Source organism: Acomys minous (genome assembly GCF_964271855.1).
Source record: "Acomys minous genome assembly, chromosome: 1".
NCBI lineage: Eukaryota > Metazoa > Chordata > Mammalia > Rodentia > Muridae > Acomys > Acomys minous.
This window is the reverse complement of record NC_140483.1, coordinates 183,381,146-183,399,580: the sequence shown is the minus strand read 5'-3', so window position 1 is coordinate 183,399,580 and position 18,435 is coordinate 183,381,146. Positions and strand designations below refer to the sequence as shown.

Sequence of the window (18,435 nt, the reverse complement as noted above, 5' to 3'; positions counted from 1 at the left end):
GCCAGTCTTCTCGGACCTTCTCCAGCATGTTGACGTGCAGCATGCACGACTTGTCTGAATCCTCTACTGCGGTCTTTGAAGTAGCCAGTTTCACAAAAGCTTTTCCTGCTGCCTCGGGTGGGCCACGTTGGCGCTGCGGTGACCCGCCTGCTCCGCCTCGTCCTTGTCCCTGCCTTTCTGCTCATAAATCTTCTTGGCGTCCATGGTTTTCTTGAATTGCGAGTTCCTCTGGTTGTGGGCAGCATCCATTATAGTTTCTGTCTTTTTCTGCTGTAGCTTTTGCTTTTCCCTGAATTCCTCCATCTTCCTGACCTCTTGTAGAGTCTGTGCAAGCTGAATGTGACACTGGGCCACGTTGTCTACTTGCTGCTGAAGACATCAAGGCTCTCTTCAAGGTACTGGTCTCGGACTGTCCACAGGGCTTCCCCCTGGAGAGACTCAGCAGATCCTTGCCGTACTGCTCTTCAATTGCTGCCCTTTCTTTCAAAAAGTCTTCAAACTCCTTGCAGTTCTTGCGTCCATTGTTCAGATGCTGGATGATGCTATCGTAGCCAACGGTGCTGAGAATGTCCGAGCTCCAGAAGTTTCCCTTGAACAGCGAGCCGGTCATGCCAGCACGGAGGGCTGGGCGCGGAGGAGCGGACGACAGCAGGAGACTAGCCGGATCCAGCCGAGAGCTCTGACCCACCCGCAACTAAGAATTTAGAGGCAGAAAACCTCTGGTTTAAGTCTAGTCTTTACTACTTTCTAACTTAGAGAGCTTAGCAAATTACTAACTTACTAATTTCTCTGAGCTTTCACAGGTATAAAATGGATTAGCTGGGATTCAAAAGTTTCTTATAGAATGCTCTGCCCCGGTAAGTAATGAATCAACAAAAAGGATTATCTTTTAAATGACAATAAAAGGCATAAATACTATCTTTAAAATCAAAGTAAAGGGCAGGAGAGATGGGTCAGTGGTTAAGAGCACTAACTGTGCTCTTCCAGAGGACCAGGGTTCAATTTACAGCATTCACATGGCATCTCACAACTGTCTGTAACTCCAGTTCCAGAGGACTTGATACCTCACACAGACAGACACACACACAGGCAAAACACCAATGGACAGAAAATAGAAATGAATAAATTAAAAGTAAATATTTGTTTAAAAATAATTAAAAAATCAAATTAAAAGACAACATTTAAGAAAAGGAAACTGTTTTCCCTACTGTAAATATCAATTGTCATTCAATGGTAAATTATCTTGACTTTCCCCCACTACCTGATAATATATAATTGATCTTTGTTAACCCAAGAGCAAATTTACTAATCTGAAGTTAATTCATGAACTCTTTAAACAGGGACTCTGTTCCAAGAATAAGCTGGTTAGGAATTATGACGCCCACACCTCTTCTCCTGCACACACAGAATTACTGCTAACACGGCCCTCAGCTAGGGAAAATCTGGACAATAGTGCTTGCTCCCTCATGACTGAGCCCAGAAGGAAATCAAAGCTCTCTGGGCTGCTTGTGGTACTTGTCATCTAAATGTCCTCTCCTCCATTAGAAAAATAAAAAAAGAACCCTTTGAAAATTGTGCCTTACACAATCACTAGGTTACTTAAATTTTTAATCAGTTCAAGTAATTGTTTTAGCATTATTTATAGTAATACATGTGTGTATTTCAGTAAGTTGATGCTTTAAGTAAAAAAAAAAAAAAAAAAACACCTAACAGAAAATTGTTACCAAGGTGGGTGTGCTGGTACAAGTTAGGAGTATCACAGAGAAATGATAAATTCTAAGGTGTCACTAAGATAAAAATTAATGCACATCTATTCAGATATATGTTAATTACATCTTTAAAAACTCAAAACCACACCACACACATTACCTTGGTGTTCCTCTAAATCCATGTCAAGTTGTCTAATTTCTTCACTAAACTGATTTATTTTTTCCTTTATGTCTGTTAACCTGTTAAAAATATTAGTGAACTTTAGAGGCAATAAAAGAAAAAACATAAATGAGCATCATCAAATTAAAAACTTTTCTACTACCAGAACATCACCAAAAGGTTAAAATGTATTTGTATAATGTGAGCAGTTCTGTGAGTCATGCATATGGTGAGCAGACTGCATTTTTAAGATATGAATAACTCATTTTACTCAATACCACCAATAATGAATTATGAGAATGCACAAAGGACATTAATAAATACTTCTTCAAAGAAGATATACACATGTCCAACAGCACATGAAAATTCGTTCACCACCATACGCCACCAAGGAATCGCAAGAGAAAGCCACAGACATTAATTCACAGCCACTGGCATGGCTGTACTGAAATCACAGATACTAAAATAGACAAATCATACCAAGTGATGAAGATATCCAGAAAACTGGACTCTCACACAACGCAAGCAGAAATGTAAACTGTCTATTTGTATAAAAAAATACAATGTAGTCATTTGATCTAACTTGGACTCCAAATTTATAAAGAAAACAAAGTAACCACAAAAGCTAGCAATTCCATTCCTGGGCATTTACAGAAGAGAAGTAAAAATGAATGCCCACACAGACACCAGCTCACAGATGTTCATGGCAGCAATTCCTAAGAGCCCCAAAATAGAAACAAGCCAAAGCCTATCAACTGATGAATAAATAAAATATGTCATATGCATGCAATGGAATATTAATTGGAATTAAAAATAAATGAAATACTGGTATATACTTCACCATAGATGAGCCTTGAAACTGTTAAGCTAAATGAAACCATGTACCACAGAGTACCATCAGGTGTATGATTCCACATAGGAAGTGTCCAGAACAGGCAAGTATATGGTGACACAGAGTAGATTTCTAGTCTCAAAGTGAAGGAAGGGGTAAGGAAAGCAATGGTTAAAAGTAGTGGACTTTGCTGGAATGACTGAATGGGGTTGTCCAACTGTAAACTTAACAAATAGCTCTGAATTATAGGCGCTCAATATATAATGTAGATAAGCAATCTCTTAAAGCTGTTTTTAAAAAGCAAGTATACTAGGCAAGGCATCAGAATTAAAACCTGGAGATTGAAAGTTCAATAAATATCAACATTGTTAATATGAACTATATGAAAAATAACTATAAGGCCGGGCAGTGGTGGCGCATGCCTTTTTTGTTTGGTTTGTTTGTTTGTTTGTTTTTGAGACAGGGTTTCTCTGTGTAGCCTTGGCTGTCCTGGACTCAATTTGTAGACCACCAGCCGGGCGGTGGTAGCGCACGCCTTTAATCCCAGCACTCGGGAGGCAGAGGCAGGCGGATCGCTGTGAGTTCGAGGCCAGCCTGCTCTACAGGGACAGGAACAGCCAAGGCTACACAAAGAAATCTTATTTCAAAAAACAAAACAAAACAAAAAAGAAAGAAAAATACCTATAATGGATGAACTACTATAACTTTAGGATGTGATGTGAAATATGAACAAATATAAAATGCCTGGTTCAAAGGCACTTACTGTCTCTCCATGCTGGCTATTTCCTGATTATCTTCTTTAACCTATATGGTCATGAAAGAAAACAGTATTTAAAGAATAATTCATTATGAGACTATCTGAAAGAGAACATCACTAAGAAACTATTCATAGATCCCCTTTTTCCTCAAATACACTTTTATCTATTGTCTTGTCTAGTTTTATGTCAGCTTAACATATGCTACAGTCATTTGAGAGGAGAAAACCTCAATTAGGAAAATGCCTCCACAAAATCAGGCTATAAAACCAGGTGTGGTTGCACACACTTTAATCCCAGCATTCAGGAGGCAGAGGCAAGGGATATCTCTGAGTGCAAAACCAACCTGGTCTACACAGTAAGTTCCAGAACAGCCACGCTACAAAGAGACCCTGTCTCTAATTAATTAATTAATTAATTAATCAACTGACTAACTAATAAGTAATTAAAAATCAGGCTGTTGGCAAGCCCATAGGGCAATTTCTTTTTGAGTGATTGATGTAGCAGGGCCCAGCTTACAATGAATGGGACATCTATGGTGGTTCTGGGTTCTACAGCAATGCAGGCTGAGCAAGCCATGGGGAGCAGCCAGTAAGCAGTAACTGTTCATGGCCTCTGCATCAGCTCCTGCCTTCAGGGTTCTTACCTGGTTTTGTTCTTAGCCTGGCTGCTTTCATTGATGAGTTATGATGTGGAAATCTTAAGTGAATAAACCTTCCCTCCCCATGTTGCTTTTAGTCATGGTGTTTCACCACAGCAATGTAAGCTCTAACTAGGACACTTATCTACCATGTACCTTCACATTAGCATATCTTCCAGAATGAGTCAGTTAACTAACAGCAAATATCTTGGATTCCTCAGACTCTCCCACATCCAAGGGTACAGCTACCAGATGTGGAAAGCTCCACTAAAATCATATTTCATAAAAACAATGGATAACTTCTAGGGCACATATACCATGCCTTGCAGTATTTAATATATATATATATATATGTATTTTTACATATCTATATAACATATATATAATATTTATTTTATAGAGGATATATATATATATACATGCATCTATTAATCTTAGATTATCTTCAGTTTGGTTTTTTTATTGAGACCAGGTATCTCTATATAGCTCATGTTGTCCTGGAACTCACCGTGTAGATGAGGGTAGCCTCAAACCCAGAGGTCCACCTGCCTCTGCCTCCCAAGTACTGGTTAAAAGTGTGTGCCACCAAGCCCTGCTTAAACTCAGATTTAACAAGCAATCCAACTAAAGAGCACTGTCTCCCTTCCTGCCCCTAATCTTTTCTTTGCAAAGAATTGCTGAAGCTTTAGAATTATTTTACAAATGTCACTACATTTCACTTTAGCTACTATATGTGGGAAGGTTCACTAGAGGACAAATGTGGAATTCAGAGAACGACTTCAGAAACTGGTTTCCTCCACTGACTCTTAGGATCACTCTCAGGCCGCCAGGCTCAGCAGCAAGTGCTCTTACCAAGACTTTGACTCTAAGACCACTCCAGAAAGACTGATTCTAACAGTCATTGAATTGATCTGTAAGGTTCCAACAACCCGCTGGGCACACGCACACAAGTCCTCAGAGGAGTTCCTAAAGAGCTCTCTGCCCCTTTTAAAGATTAAGTTCTCTGAAGGGTCTTGGACTTAGTACATCTCAACCTAAGCATATTCGCTGTAACTTACAGCTGAATTAAAGCAAATTAGAAGTAGTGGAAAAGCTAAGGAATACATGGCACCTCAAGAGGCAGAGGCAGGCAGATCTCTGTGAGTTCGAGGCCAGCCTGGTCTATAAAGCTAGTCTAGGACAGCCAAGGGTACACAGACAAACCTTGTTTTGAAAAACCAAAAACCAAACCAAACAAAACAACAACAACAACAAAAATGAGGATTTACTCCAAAACTAAGTTACTTTAAAAAATAAGATTTTTCTACATTTTCTTGGCTCATATTTCATATTGAGGTGAAGCTAACTCTTGTTTTTGGGAAGTAGTCACACTGATTTTCTTCTTAATCCATAGCTCTTAAAATAAATGGCCAGGCAGTGGTGGCACACACCTTTAATCTCAGCACTGGGGAGGCAGAGGCAGTCAAATCTCTGAATTTGAGGAGTCAGGATAGAGACAGAGAAATCCTGCCTTAAAAAACCAAACCAAAACAACGAACAAACAGAAGTAAATAAACGAGTGAGTTCCTTCCAGCACCTGCTTAAGCAGCCGCTCCCTCTCCTGCATCGGGGACCCCATGCTTTTGTCCTCGGCAATCATCTGATCACGGTGGGACTCCAGCTCATAAAGCTTCTCATGGAGCAGCACAGCCTCCTGCTTTACCTGCGAGTGGGCTATTTCCTGAGAACAAAAACGCAAAGCTTTAGTTTGTCTTTCTAAGAGACAGAAAGTTAAGATAAAGCCATGATGCTCCCTAATCAACGTGACTGCTGTCCTAGAGCCCATCCTGAGAACGCACACTGACAGCACAGGCAGGGGAGGAGCTGCCTTCAGGAACACCAGTGCCTGGTGACAAACCAGGATGTTTCAGTCTCGGAGGGAAGCACACTGCTGATACACACCGTGATCGTAGACACCTAACCTCCACAACCACAAGAAAATCATGTTTACTGCTTTAATAACCCAGGCTGTGACCCTTTGCACAAGAGCACTGAGAAACAAATGTAGGCAGAGCAGTTGCTGTGTATTTACCACAGTTCCACTTTCACAAAAATAATCGCCAAAATGAAACAGATGTGATAAAATTCTTTTAGATAAAAGAGCTGTAAGTGGTAACAATGAATAAATTGACATCTGAGGCTACTGTTTATTGAGAAATTGATCTGTGGCATACATATAAAATAAAATAAAAATAAATTGCTTTCAAATGTGCATATTCAATGGAGGTTATTAATAACCCCAGAAAACAACTAACCTATTCATTTGAAAGGCTGTTTTAATCATAAACATTCCACAGTGCACTAATTTAAAATAATGAAGGACAGCTTTAAGATTATGCAAAGACAGAAGATGGCATTAATGAGTGTGTGTGTGTGTGTGTGTGTGTGTGCTTTAAGGGGGTGGTACAGGTGCCATGACACACTTCTATATAAATCCTATTTGAAGTTTTTCACAATTTAAAAATAAGACAGGATCACAGGATCACTGTGAAGATTAAATGCACACACTGCTACTATGAATAGAGAGCTCACAAAATTGTGTAAAGATGAAATAAATGTCAACAAAGTTCTGTCTGAAAGGTAATAAACAAATGTTTTAGGCCGTTTTTTTCCAATTTTAAAACCATACACATGCTTTTATTTTGTAAACTAAAACTGTTTTAAAAAGAAATGTGTTATGCCTTCAAATAACTTATCCCCTGCCTCCTTTTTCCTGTTTGAAGTCTCCTATGGTGTATCTAAACAGTTTTTGCACAGCACTGTATTGGCTTTATATACAGCAGTTACTAAAGAAAAACAACCACAAAACAAAAACAAACTAATCTATTTCTTACCAATCTGAGACCTTTGTGGCCCAGAATGAGGGAAAACTATATTGAACTCCTGTTAGTAAACTGCTGAGTGCATGTGTCTGGTTAGTGGTCCTCTAACTTAGTTTCCAGAACTTAGTACCACACAGGAGAACACTCCTGTGACATCATACACACAGGAGAACACTCCTGGGACATCATACACACAGGAGAACACTCCTGGGACATCATACACACAGGAGAACACTCCTGGGACATCATACACACAGGAGAACACTCCTGGGACATCATGCACACAGGAGAACACTCCTGGGACATCATACACACAGGAGAACACTCCTGGGACATCATACACACAGGAGAACACTCCTGGGACATCATACACACAGGAGAACACTCCTGGGACATCATACACACAGGAGAACACTCCTGGGACATCATACACACAGGAGAACACTCCTGGGACATCATACACACAGGAGAACACTCCTGGGACATCATACACACAGGAGATCACTCCTGGGACATCATACACACAGGAGAACACTCCTGGGACATCATACACACAGGAGAACACTCCTGGGACATCATACACACAGGAGAACACTCCTGGGACATCATACACACAGGAGAACACTCCTGGGACATCATACACACAGGAGAACACTCCTGGGACATCATGCACACAGGAGAACACTCCTGGGACATCATACACACAGGAGAACACTCCTGGGACATCATACACACAGGAGAACACTCCTGGGACATCATACACACAGGAGAACACTCCTGGGACATCATGCACACAGGAGATCACTCCTGGGACATCATACACACAGGAGAACACTCCTGGGACATCATGCACACAGGAGATCACTCCTGGGACATCATACACACAGGAGAACACTCCTGTGACATCATACACACAGGAGAACACTCCTGGGACATCATACACACAGGAGATCACTCCTGGGACATCATACACACAGGAGAACACCTGTGGGACATCATACGCACAGGAGAACACTCCTGGGACATCATACACACAGGAGAACACTCCTGGGACATCATACACACAGGAGAACACTCCTGGGACATCATACACACAGGAGAACACTCCTGGGACATCATACACACAGGAGAACACTCCTGGGACATCATACACACAGGAGAACACTCCTGGGACATCATGCACACAGGAGATCACTCCTGGGACATCATACACACAGGAGAACACTCCTGGGACATCATACACACAGGAGAACACCTGTGGGACATCATACGCACAGGAGAACATTCCTGTGACATCATACACACAGGAGAACACTCCTGGGACATCATACACACAGGAGAACACTCCTGGGACATCATACACACAGGAGAACACTCCTGGGACATCATATACACAGGAGAACACTCCTGGGACATCATACACACAGGAGAACACTCCTGGGACATCATACACACAGGAGAACACTCCTGGGACATCATACACACAGGAGAACACTCCTGGGACATCATACACACAGGAGAACACTCCTGGGACATCATGCACACAGGAGAACACTCCTGGGACATCATACACACAGGAGAACACTTCTGTGACATCATGCACACAGGAGAACACTCCTGGGACATCATGCACACAGGAGATCACTCCTGGGACATCATGCACACAGGAGATCACTCCTGGGACATCATGCACACAGGAGATCACTCCTGGGACATCATACTCACAGTTTCTAGGCTTTCCTTCTTTATGTTCAATGAATCCAGTTGTTGCTGAAGTGTATCTAATTCCTAAGGGGAAAAAATGGCAAATTTAAAGTAAAACTTTTTCTTCATTATTTTACATCTCACCTATGAATGTGAAAAAGTAAAATTTGAAAATACATTCAATTTCTATCTTGCATACTGACTAGAACTTACTGGGATTTTATCCTATTTGGAACAGTTTCTTTTATTAGTTCTAAAATCCTTCCCACATACCTCCAAAAACTTGCTAGGTTTGCCACAATTATTGTGTCAGTATTCTGATCATAGTAATTATCAGAAACTTTCAAACTAATGATGCCACTGTTCAAAATTAATATTTAAAATTCTAATCTTTTGCCTAATTGCTTTTAGGGCTGAGACTCCCTCCATGGGAGGGTGAAGAGAGAAGATGGAGGGAGAGAGGGGAAGACAGCTGACCACACAGGGAAGGGGGAGGAGGAGGAGGAGGAGGAGCACATGACAGAGAAAGACCCACTGACTAGTCACTCATAAACCCCATACAAACTTAATAAACTTTCCTAATAGTTTGCCATTTCTACAATATCCTTCCTTCAATGAATTATTTATCTAAAAATTTTGCCCAAGATAAAAAATATTAAATGTGATGGGCAGTGATGGTGACGTCTTTAATCCCAGCACTCAGGAGGCAGAGGCAGGTGGATTGCTTTAAGTTCGAGGCCAGCCTGGTCTACAGAGTGAGTTCCAGGACAGCCAGGGCTACACAGAGAAACCCTGTCTCAAAAAACCAAAACCAAAACCAAACAAAATTAAATGAAGGACTATCTGGGAAATAAATATTCATTACTGGAAGTTATTGGCCAAACTTTCTGGTAATCCTTCACTTAAGGGTCATCTGGGCTTAAAGCCCCACAGTTATGTTTAACACGAAGAGGATTATCATCAGACACCTAACGTGTTCTTTTCAGCAATACAACTAGGGAACATTTCAAATCAGGAACATAATGGGTTAAAAAAGTTTACTGCTTATCAAACAGGGAGGAAAATGAAAGAATATTAATATCCATGTAGCTTTTGCCTATAAGCCCCTTTAATATTTCTATTAAAAGTCCATAAAATCCAAGTTTTTAGACCATGTGTGGTGATGCATGTCTTTAATGCCAGCACTTGGGGAACAGAGGCAGGAGGACCTCTGTGAGTTCAGTGTCAGCCTGGTCTACAGAACTAGTTTCAAGGTAGCCATGGCTATATAGTGAGACCCTGTCTCGAGTTAAGCAAGTACATCCAAGTGTTTTCATATAAATTTTTGACAAGCAAAGCTGAAGATGCAGAGAACTACACTATTATGTATTTTTTTAAAAAAGCTCAAACATCATGCAGCATTAGAAAATGAATTCTGGGGCTAGTCATGGTGGCACATGCCTGTAATCTCAGCTCTTGGGAGGCAGGGGCAGGGAGATCTTTGTGAGTTCAGGTGTAACCTAGTCTACAAAGTCCAGGACAGCCAAGGCTATGCAGAGAAACCCTGTCTCAAAAAAACAAAACAAAACAAAACAAAAAACCAAAAAGAAAAAAAAGAAAAGAAGAAAAGAAAAGAAAAGAAAAGAAAAGAAAAGAAAAGAAAAGAAAATGAATTCTGTATCAGTGTCTCGCTGACATAGTCCAGGGCAATATCACCTGCAACAGTTTCTCGTTTGTGGTTTTCATTTCTATGTACTTGACTTGTTTTTCAGGAGACATATTTTTGATAATGCCATCCGCTGCTTGCTTTTCTTGTTCAACTTCTTCTTCTACACTTCTGATTTGTTTTTCCTTCCTGAAAGCAAAAGCATGCAATGCTCCTATTAGTTTATTGAGGGAGGGAAAATAATCAAATAATTTTATTTAGAAGTACTTAAAAAAAAATCAACCATGGCCAGGCGCAGTGTCACACGCCTATTATCCTAGCACTTGGGGAGGCAGAGGCAGGCGGATCTCTGTGAGTACAAGGCCAGCCTGGTCTACAGAGTGAGTCTAGGTCAGCTAAAGCTACACAGACAAACCCTGTCTCAAGAAACAAAAACAAACAAACAAAAACAAAAAACAACTACAAAGATAATCAAGCATAGTGTATGAAAGTTCTTTTATTTATAATTCAAAACTATATAAAACTTGACTCCATCACACAGAGTTAATACACTTTTCTCTTCTATGTCCCCAAAGCCTATTTCTTTATTTTCTCTTTCAATGTGTGAAAAAACAGAAAGATTATCACATACAATCTCTCAGACCTTTTACATATGAAGGCTCATTTAATTTTCTAGTGACCATACTCCAAAAGTAAGTTTTGGTTTTAAAATATTGATTTTCAAACATCAGTAGTAACAACATTCTTTGATCAAGGTAACTCTATATAGAAAGTTATTATGTCTTGGATGTTGTAGCACACACCTTTAATTCCAGCAATCTAGAGGCAGAGGCAGGTTGATATTTATGAGTTGGAAGCCAGCCTGGTCTACAGAGTGAGCTCCAGCACAGCCACAGGTGCACAGAGAAACCCTGCCTTGAAGAAAAAGAAAAAAGAAAAAGCAAGCAAGCAAGGTGCTATGTAAATCACATAAAGCAAGGCAGCTCTAACTGAACTGGACAGTACACTGAGCTACACTGCAATGTGAATATGTTTTTAGGATTTATTTTATCTCATGTGAGTGAGTGTTCTGCACCCATGTATGTACGTGCAGCCCCACGTGTGGGGCTGGTGGCACAGAGGTCAGAAGAGGTGTCAGTTCGCTGGAACTAGAGTTATAGGGAGTTAGCTGTAAACCACCATGTGAACGCTGGGAATCAAACTCCAGTGCTCTGAGAACAAGTGCTCTTAACCACTAAGTCATCATGCAACCTGTACAATTCCATTTTTTTTTCACAATTTGATTTTCTAAAAAGAAAATCATAGGTTGGGTGAGATGGCTCAGTGGGTCCAAGTGCTTGCTGCTGATAATCTTTCAACCCATGGAAACCAAACAACACAGAAGCAAATCCATACACGTACTATGCATCTGAGCATCCTCCACCACCACCACCACCACAACCATCACCATCATAACATCATCATCACCATCATCATCACCATCATCACCACCATCATCATCATGTCCTAATACAAACCTAAAAAGAAATAATACCATAATATCAACAATATGTTGTACTTAAATTTGCTTTTACTTATTGATTTAAATACAGTGGGCATTTAGCAAACATATTTTAGCACCCTAACACATTAAATTCCTGAAAAACGTAACTATTTTATAATAGTATTAATCATGCAATCACAATATATTTACAAAAAATACCACTAGTGTGCCCTGTGTTTCATTTTCTAAAGAGTCAATTACTAATAGGATAAACTTTCTTTTTAAAAATGGTATTTTTATTACTTATTTGAGAATTCATAAATGTATTTTTATTCCTACACCCAACTCCTCCCTCATCTGCCTCTACCCTAACATAGCTCCCTCTTCCCAACTCTCAGCTATCCCTGCTGTCCCCATGCAGTGAGCTTGTGTTATCCCTGCTGTCCCTAGTGCAGTACAGCTTGTGTTATCCCTGCTGTCCCCATGCAGTGAGCTTGTGTTATCCCTGCTGTCCCCATGCAGTGCAGCTTGTGTTATCCCTGCTGTCCCCATGCAGTGCAGCTTGTGCTATCCCTGCTGTCCCCATGCAGTGCAGCTTGTGTTATCCCTGCTGTCCCCATGCAGTGCAGCTTGTGCTATCCCTGCTGTCCCCATGCAGTGCAGCTTGTGCTATCCCTGCTGTCCCGATGCAGTGCAGCTTGTGCTATCCCTGCTGTCCCCATGCAGTGCAGCTTGTGTTATCCCTGCTGTCCCCATGCAGTGCAGCTTGTGCTATCCCTGCTGTCCCCATGCAGTGCAGCTTGTGCTATCCCTGCTGTCCCGATGCAGTGCAGCTTGTGCTATCCCTGCTGTCCCCATGCAGTGCAGCTTGTGTTATCCCTGCTGTCCCCATCCAGTGCAGCTTGTGCTATCCCTGCTGTCCCCATGCAGTGCAGCTTGTGTTATCCCTGCTGTCCCTAGTGCAGTACAGCTTGTGTTATCCCTGCTGTCCCCACTGCAGTGCAGCTTGAGTTATCCAGCTCTCCTGGGAGTGGGGCCTGCCCTGCAGTATAATTGATTTAATACATACTGCAGTATAATATTAAAGAAGTCTGAGAGAATTTATTTTCTAGGTGTGGGGGCCAATGCCTTTAATCCCAGTACTTGAGCAGCAGAGGCAGGCAGATCTCTGTGAGTTCAGGATCAGCCTGGTCTACACAGGGAGTTCTGTGCTAAGCATAACTACATAATAAGAGCCTGCCATAAAAGGAAAGAGTGAGCTTGATTTAACATAAATTTTTTTAAATAAAAAATTTGTATCATGAATTTGTCATGGGTTTTCAAAAACTCTGCTTAACCTATCATTATTTACTGCCTCTACTCATAAAAAACAACTTCCACTGTCTTCAATTAGCAGCTAGGCCCATTGGGAGCACACTCTCCATACCTTCTATAGATAACACCCCACACACTCCACACCTTCTATAGATAACACCCCACACACTCCATACCTTCTATAGACTCACACCCCACACTCCATACCCTCTAGAGATCACACCCCACACACTCCACACCTTCTATAGACTCACACCCCACACACTCCACACCTTCTATAGATCACACCCCACACACTCCATACCTTCTATAGATAACACCCCACACACTCCACACCTTCTATAGACTCACACCCCACACACTCCACACCTTCTATAGATCACACCCCACACACTCCATACCTTCTATAGACTCACACCCCACACACTCCACACCTTCTATAGATAACACCCCACACACTCCATACCTTCTATAGACTCACACCCCACACTCCATACCCTCTAGAGATCACACCCCACACACTCCACACCTTCTATAGATCACACCCCACACACTCCATACCTTCTATAGACTCACACCCCACACACTCCACACCTTCTATAGATCACACCCCACACACTCCATACCTTCTATAGACTCACACCCCACACACTCCACACCTTCTATAGATAACACCCCACACACTCCATACCTTCTATAGACTCACACCCCACACTCCATACCCTCTAGAGATCACACCCCATACACTCCACACCTTCTATAGACTCACACCCCACACACTCCACACCTTCTATAGACTCACACCCCACACACTCCATACCTTCTATAGACTCACACCCCACACGCTCCATACCTTCTATAGATCACACCCCACACACTCCATACCTTCTATAGACTCACACCCCACACACTCCATACCTTCTGTAGATCACACCCCACACGCTCCATACCTTCTATAGACTCACACCCCACACACTCCACACCTTCTATAGACTCACACCCCACACACTCCATACCTTCTATAGACTCACACCCCACACACTCCACACCTTCTATAGACTCACACCCCACACACTCCATACCTTCTATAGACTCACACCCCACACACTCCATACCTTCTATAGATCACACCCCACACACTCCATACCTTCTATAGACTCACACCCCACACACTCCATACCTTCTGTAGATCACACCCCACACGCTCCATACCTTCTATAGACTCACACCCCACACACTCCATACCTTCTGTAGATCACACCCCACACGCTCCATACCTTCTATAGACTCACACCCCACACACTCCATACCTTCTGTAGATCACACCCCACACGCTCCATACCTTCTATAGACTCACACCCCACACACTCCATACCTTCTATAGACTCACACCCCACATGCTCCATACCTTCTATAGATCACACCCCACACACTCCATACCTTCTATAGACTCACACCCCACACACTCCATACCTTCTGTAGATCACACCCCACACGCTCCATACCTTCTATAGACTCACACCCCACACACTCCATACCTTCTATAGACTCACACCCCACATGCTCCATACCTTCTATAGATCACACCCCACACACTCCATACCTTCTATAGACTCACACCCCACACACTCCATACCTTCTATAGACTCACACCCCACATGCTCCATACCTTCTATAGATCACACCCCACACACTCCATACCTTCTATAGATCACACCCCACACACTCCATACCTTCTATAGACTCACACCCCACACGCTCCATACCTTCTATAGACTCACACCCCACACACTCCATACCTTCTATAGACTCACACCCCACATGCTCCATACCTTCTATAGATCACACCCCACACACTCCATACCTTCTATAGATCACACCCCACACACTCCATACCTTCTATAGACTCACACCCCACACACTCCATACCTTCTGTAGATCACACCCCACACGCTCCATACCTTCTATAGACTCACACCCCATACACTCCACACCTTCTATAGACTCACACCCCACACACTCCACACCTTCTATAGACTCACACCCCACACACTCCATACCTTCTATAGACTCACACCCCACACGCTCCATACCTTCTATAGATCACACCCCACACACTCCATACCTTCTATAGACTCACACCCCACACACTCCATACCTTCTGTAGATCACACCCCACACGCTCCATACCTTCTATAGACTCACACCCCACACACTCCACACCTTCTATAGACTCACACCCCACACACTCCATACCTTCTATAGACTCACACCCCACACACTCCACACCTTCTATAGACTCACACCCCACACACTCCATACCTTCTATAGACTCACACCCCACACACTCCATACCTTCTATAGATCACACCCCACACACTCCATACCTTCTATAGACTCACACCCCACACACTCCATACCTTCTGTAGATCACACCCCACACGCTCCATACCTTCTATAGACTCACACCCCACACACTCCATACCTTCTGTAGATCACACCCCACACGCTCCATACCTTCTATAGACTCACACCCCACACACTCCATACCTTCTGTAGATCACACCCCACACGCTCCATACCTTCTATAGACTCACACCCCACACACTCCATACCTTCTATAGACTCACACCCCACATGCTCCATACCTTCTATAGATCACACCCCACACACTCCATACCTTCTATAGACTCACACCCCACACACTCCATACCTTCTGTAGATCACACCCCACACGCTCCATACCTTCTATAGACTCACACCCCACACACTCCATACCTTCTATAGACTCACACCCCACATGCTCCATACCTTCTATAGATCACACCCCACACACTCCATACCTTCTATAGACTCACACCCCACACACTCCATACCTTCTATAGACTCACACCCCACATGCTCCATACCTTCTATAGATCACACCCCACACACTCCATACCTTCTATAGATCACACCCCACACACTCCATACCTTCTATAGACTCACACCCCACACGCTCCATACCTTCTATAGACTCACACCCCACACACTCCATACCTTCTATAGACTCACACCCCACATGCTCCATACCTTCTATAGATCACACCCCACACACTCCATACCTTCTATAGATCACACCCCACACACTCCATACCTTCTATAGACTCACACCCCACACACTCCATACCTTCTGTAGATCACACCCCACACGCTCCATACCTTCTATAGACTCACACCCCACACACTCCATACCTTCTATAGACTCACACCCCACACACTCCATACCTTCTGTAGATCACACCCCACACGCTCCATACCTTCTATAGACTCACACCCCACACACTCCATACCTTCTGTAGATCACACCCCACACGCTCCATACCTTCTATAGACTCACACCCCACACACTCCATACCTTCTATAGACTCACACCCCACATGCTCCATACCTTCTATAGATCACACCCCACACACTCCATACCTTCTATAGACTCACACCCCACACACTCCATACCTTCTGTAGATCACACCCCACACGCTCCATACCTTCTATAGACTCACACCCCACACACTCCATACCTTCTATAGACTCACACCCCACACACTCCACACCTTCTATAGACTCACACCCCACACACTCCACACCTTCTATAGACTCACACCCCATACATTCCACACCTTCTATAGACTCACACCCCATACACTCCACACCTTCTATAGACTCACACCCCACACACTCCACACCTTCTATAGACTCACACCCCACACACTCCACACCTTCTATAAACTCACACCCCACACTCTCCATACCTTCTATAGACTCACACCCCACACGCTCCATACCTTCTATAGACTCACACCCCACACACTCCATACCTTCTGTAGACTCACACCCCACACGCTCCATACCTTCTATAGATCACACCCCACACGCTCCATACCTTCTATAGACTCACACCTCACACACTCCATACCTTCTATAGACTCACACCCCACACGCTCCATACCTTCTATAGACTCACACCTCACACACTCCATACCTTCTATAGACTCACACCCCACACACTCCATACCTTCTATAGATCACACCCCACACACTCCATACCTTCTATAGACTCACACCCCACACTCCATACCCTCTAGAGATCACACCCCACACGCTCCATACCTTCTATAGATCACACCCCACACACTCCATACCTTCTATAGACTCACACCCCACACGCTCCATACCTTTTATAGACTCACACCCCACACTCTCCATACCTTCTATAGACTCACACCCCACACACTCCATACCTTCTATAGACTCACACCCCACACACTCCATACCTTTTATAGACTCACACCCCACACGCTCCATACCTTCTATAGATCACACCCCACACACTCCATACCTTCTATAGACTCACACCCCACACGCTCCATACCTTCTATAGACTCACACCCCACACACTCCATACCTTCTATAGACTCACACCCCACACACTCCATACCTTCTATACACTCACACCCCACACACTCCATACCTTCTATAGACTCACACCCCACACACTCCATACCTTCTATAGACTCACACCCCACACACTCCATACCTTCTATAGACTCACACCCCACACGCTCCATACCTTCTATACACTCACACCCCACACACTCCATACCTTCTATAGACTCACACCCCACACGCTCCATACCTTCTATAGATCACACCCCACACGCTCCATACCTTCTATAGACTCACACCCCACACGCTCCATACCTTCTATAGATCACACCCCACACACTCCATACCTTCTATAGACTCACACCCCACACACTCTATACCTTCTGTAGACTCACACCCCACACGCTCCATACCTTCTATAGATCACACCCCACACACTCCATACCTTCTATAGACTCACACCCCACACGCTCCATACCTTCTATAGATCACACCCCACACACTCCATACCTTCTATAGACTCACACCCCACACACTCTATACCTTCTGTAGACTCACACCCCACACGCTCCATACCTTCTATAGATCACACCCCACACGCTCCATACCTTCTATAGACTCACACCCCACACACTCTATACCTTCTGTAGATCACACCCCACACGCTCCATACCTTCTATAGATCACACCCCACACGCTCCATACCTTCTATAGACTCACACCCCACACACTCCATACCTTCTGTAGACTCACACCCCACACGCTCCATACCTTCTATAGATCACACCCCACACGCTCCATACCTTCTATAGACTCACACCCCACACACTCTATACCTTCTGTAGATCACACCCCACACGCTCCATACCTTCTATAGATCACACCCCACACACTCCATACCTTCTAT

The 18,435-nt window shown here is 43.3% G+C and overlaps 1 protein-coding gene and 1 pseudogene across 3 annotated transcripts in view; both read right to left on the bottom strand.

Moving 5' to 3' along the window:
- LOC311605198 (proline-serine-threonine phosphatase-interacting protein 2-like) overlaps positions 1-1,838 on the bottom strand; it is a 3,718-nt pseudogene extending 1,880 nt beyond the window's left edge. Inside the window, exon 1 of the transcript in view lies at positions 1-1,838. This exon is cut by the window's left edge and continues 1,880 nt beyond it. The product of the transcript in view is annotated as a proline-serine-threonine phosphatase-interacting protein 2-like (transcript).
- Positions 1-18,435, bottom strand: part of IFT74 (intraflagellar transport 74) — a 112,725-nt gene that overhangs the window by 31,157 nt on the left and 63,133 nt on the right. For both annotated transcript variants that reach the window (XM_084795550.1, XM_084795551.1), the window contains exons 9-13: positions 10,357-10,495; positions 8,683-8,745; positions 5,673-5,816; positions 3,465-3,505; positions 1,870-1,949 (exon numbers count right to left, since the gene is read on the bottom strand). In XM_084795550.1, the coding sequence (XP_084651676.1) occupies positions 1,870-1,949; positions 3,465-3,505; positions 5,673-5,816; positions 8,683-8,745; positions 10,357-10,495 (467 nt within the window). The remainder of the gene's footprint in view (positions 1-1,869; positions 1,950-3,464; positions 3,506-5,672; positions 5,817-8,682; positions 8,746-10,356; positions 10,496-18,435) is intronic.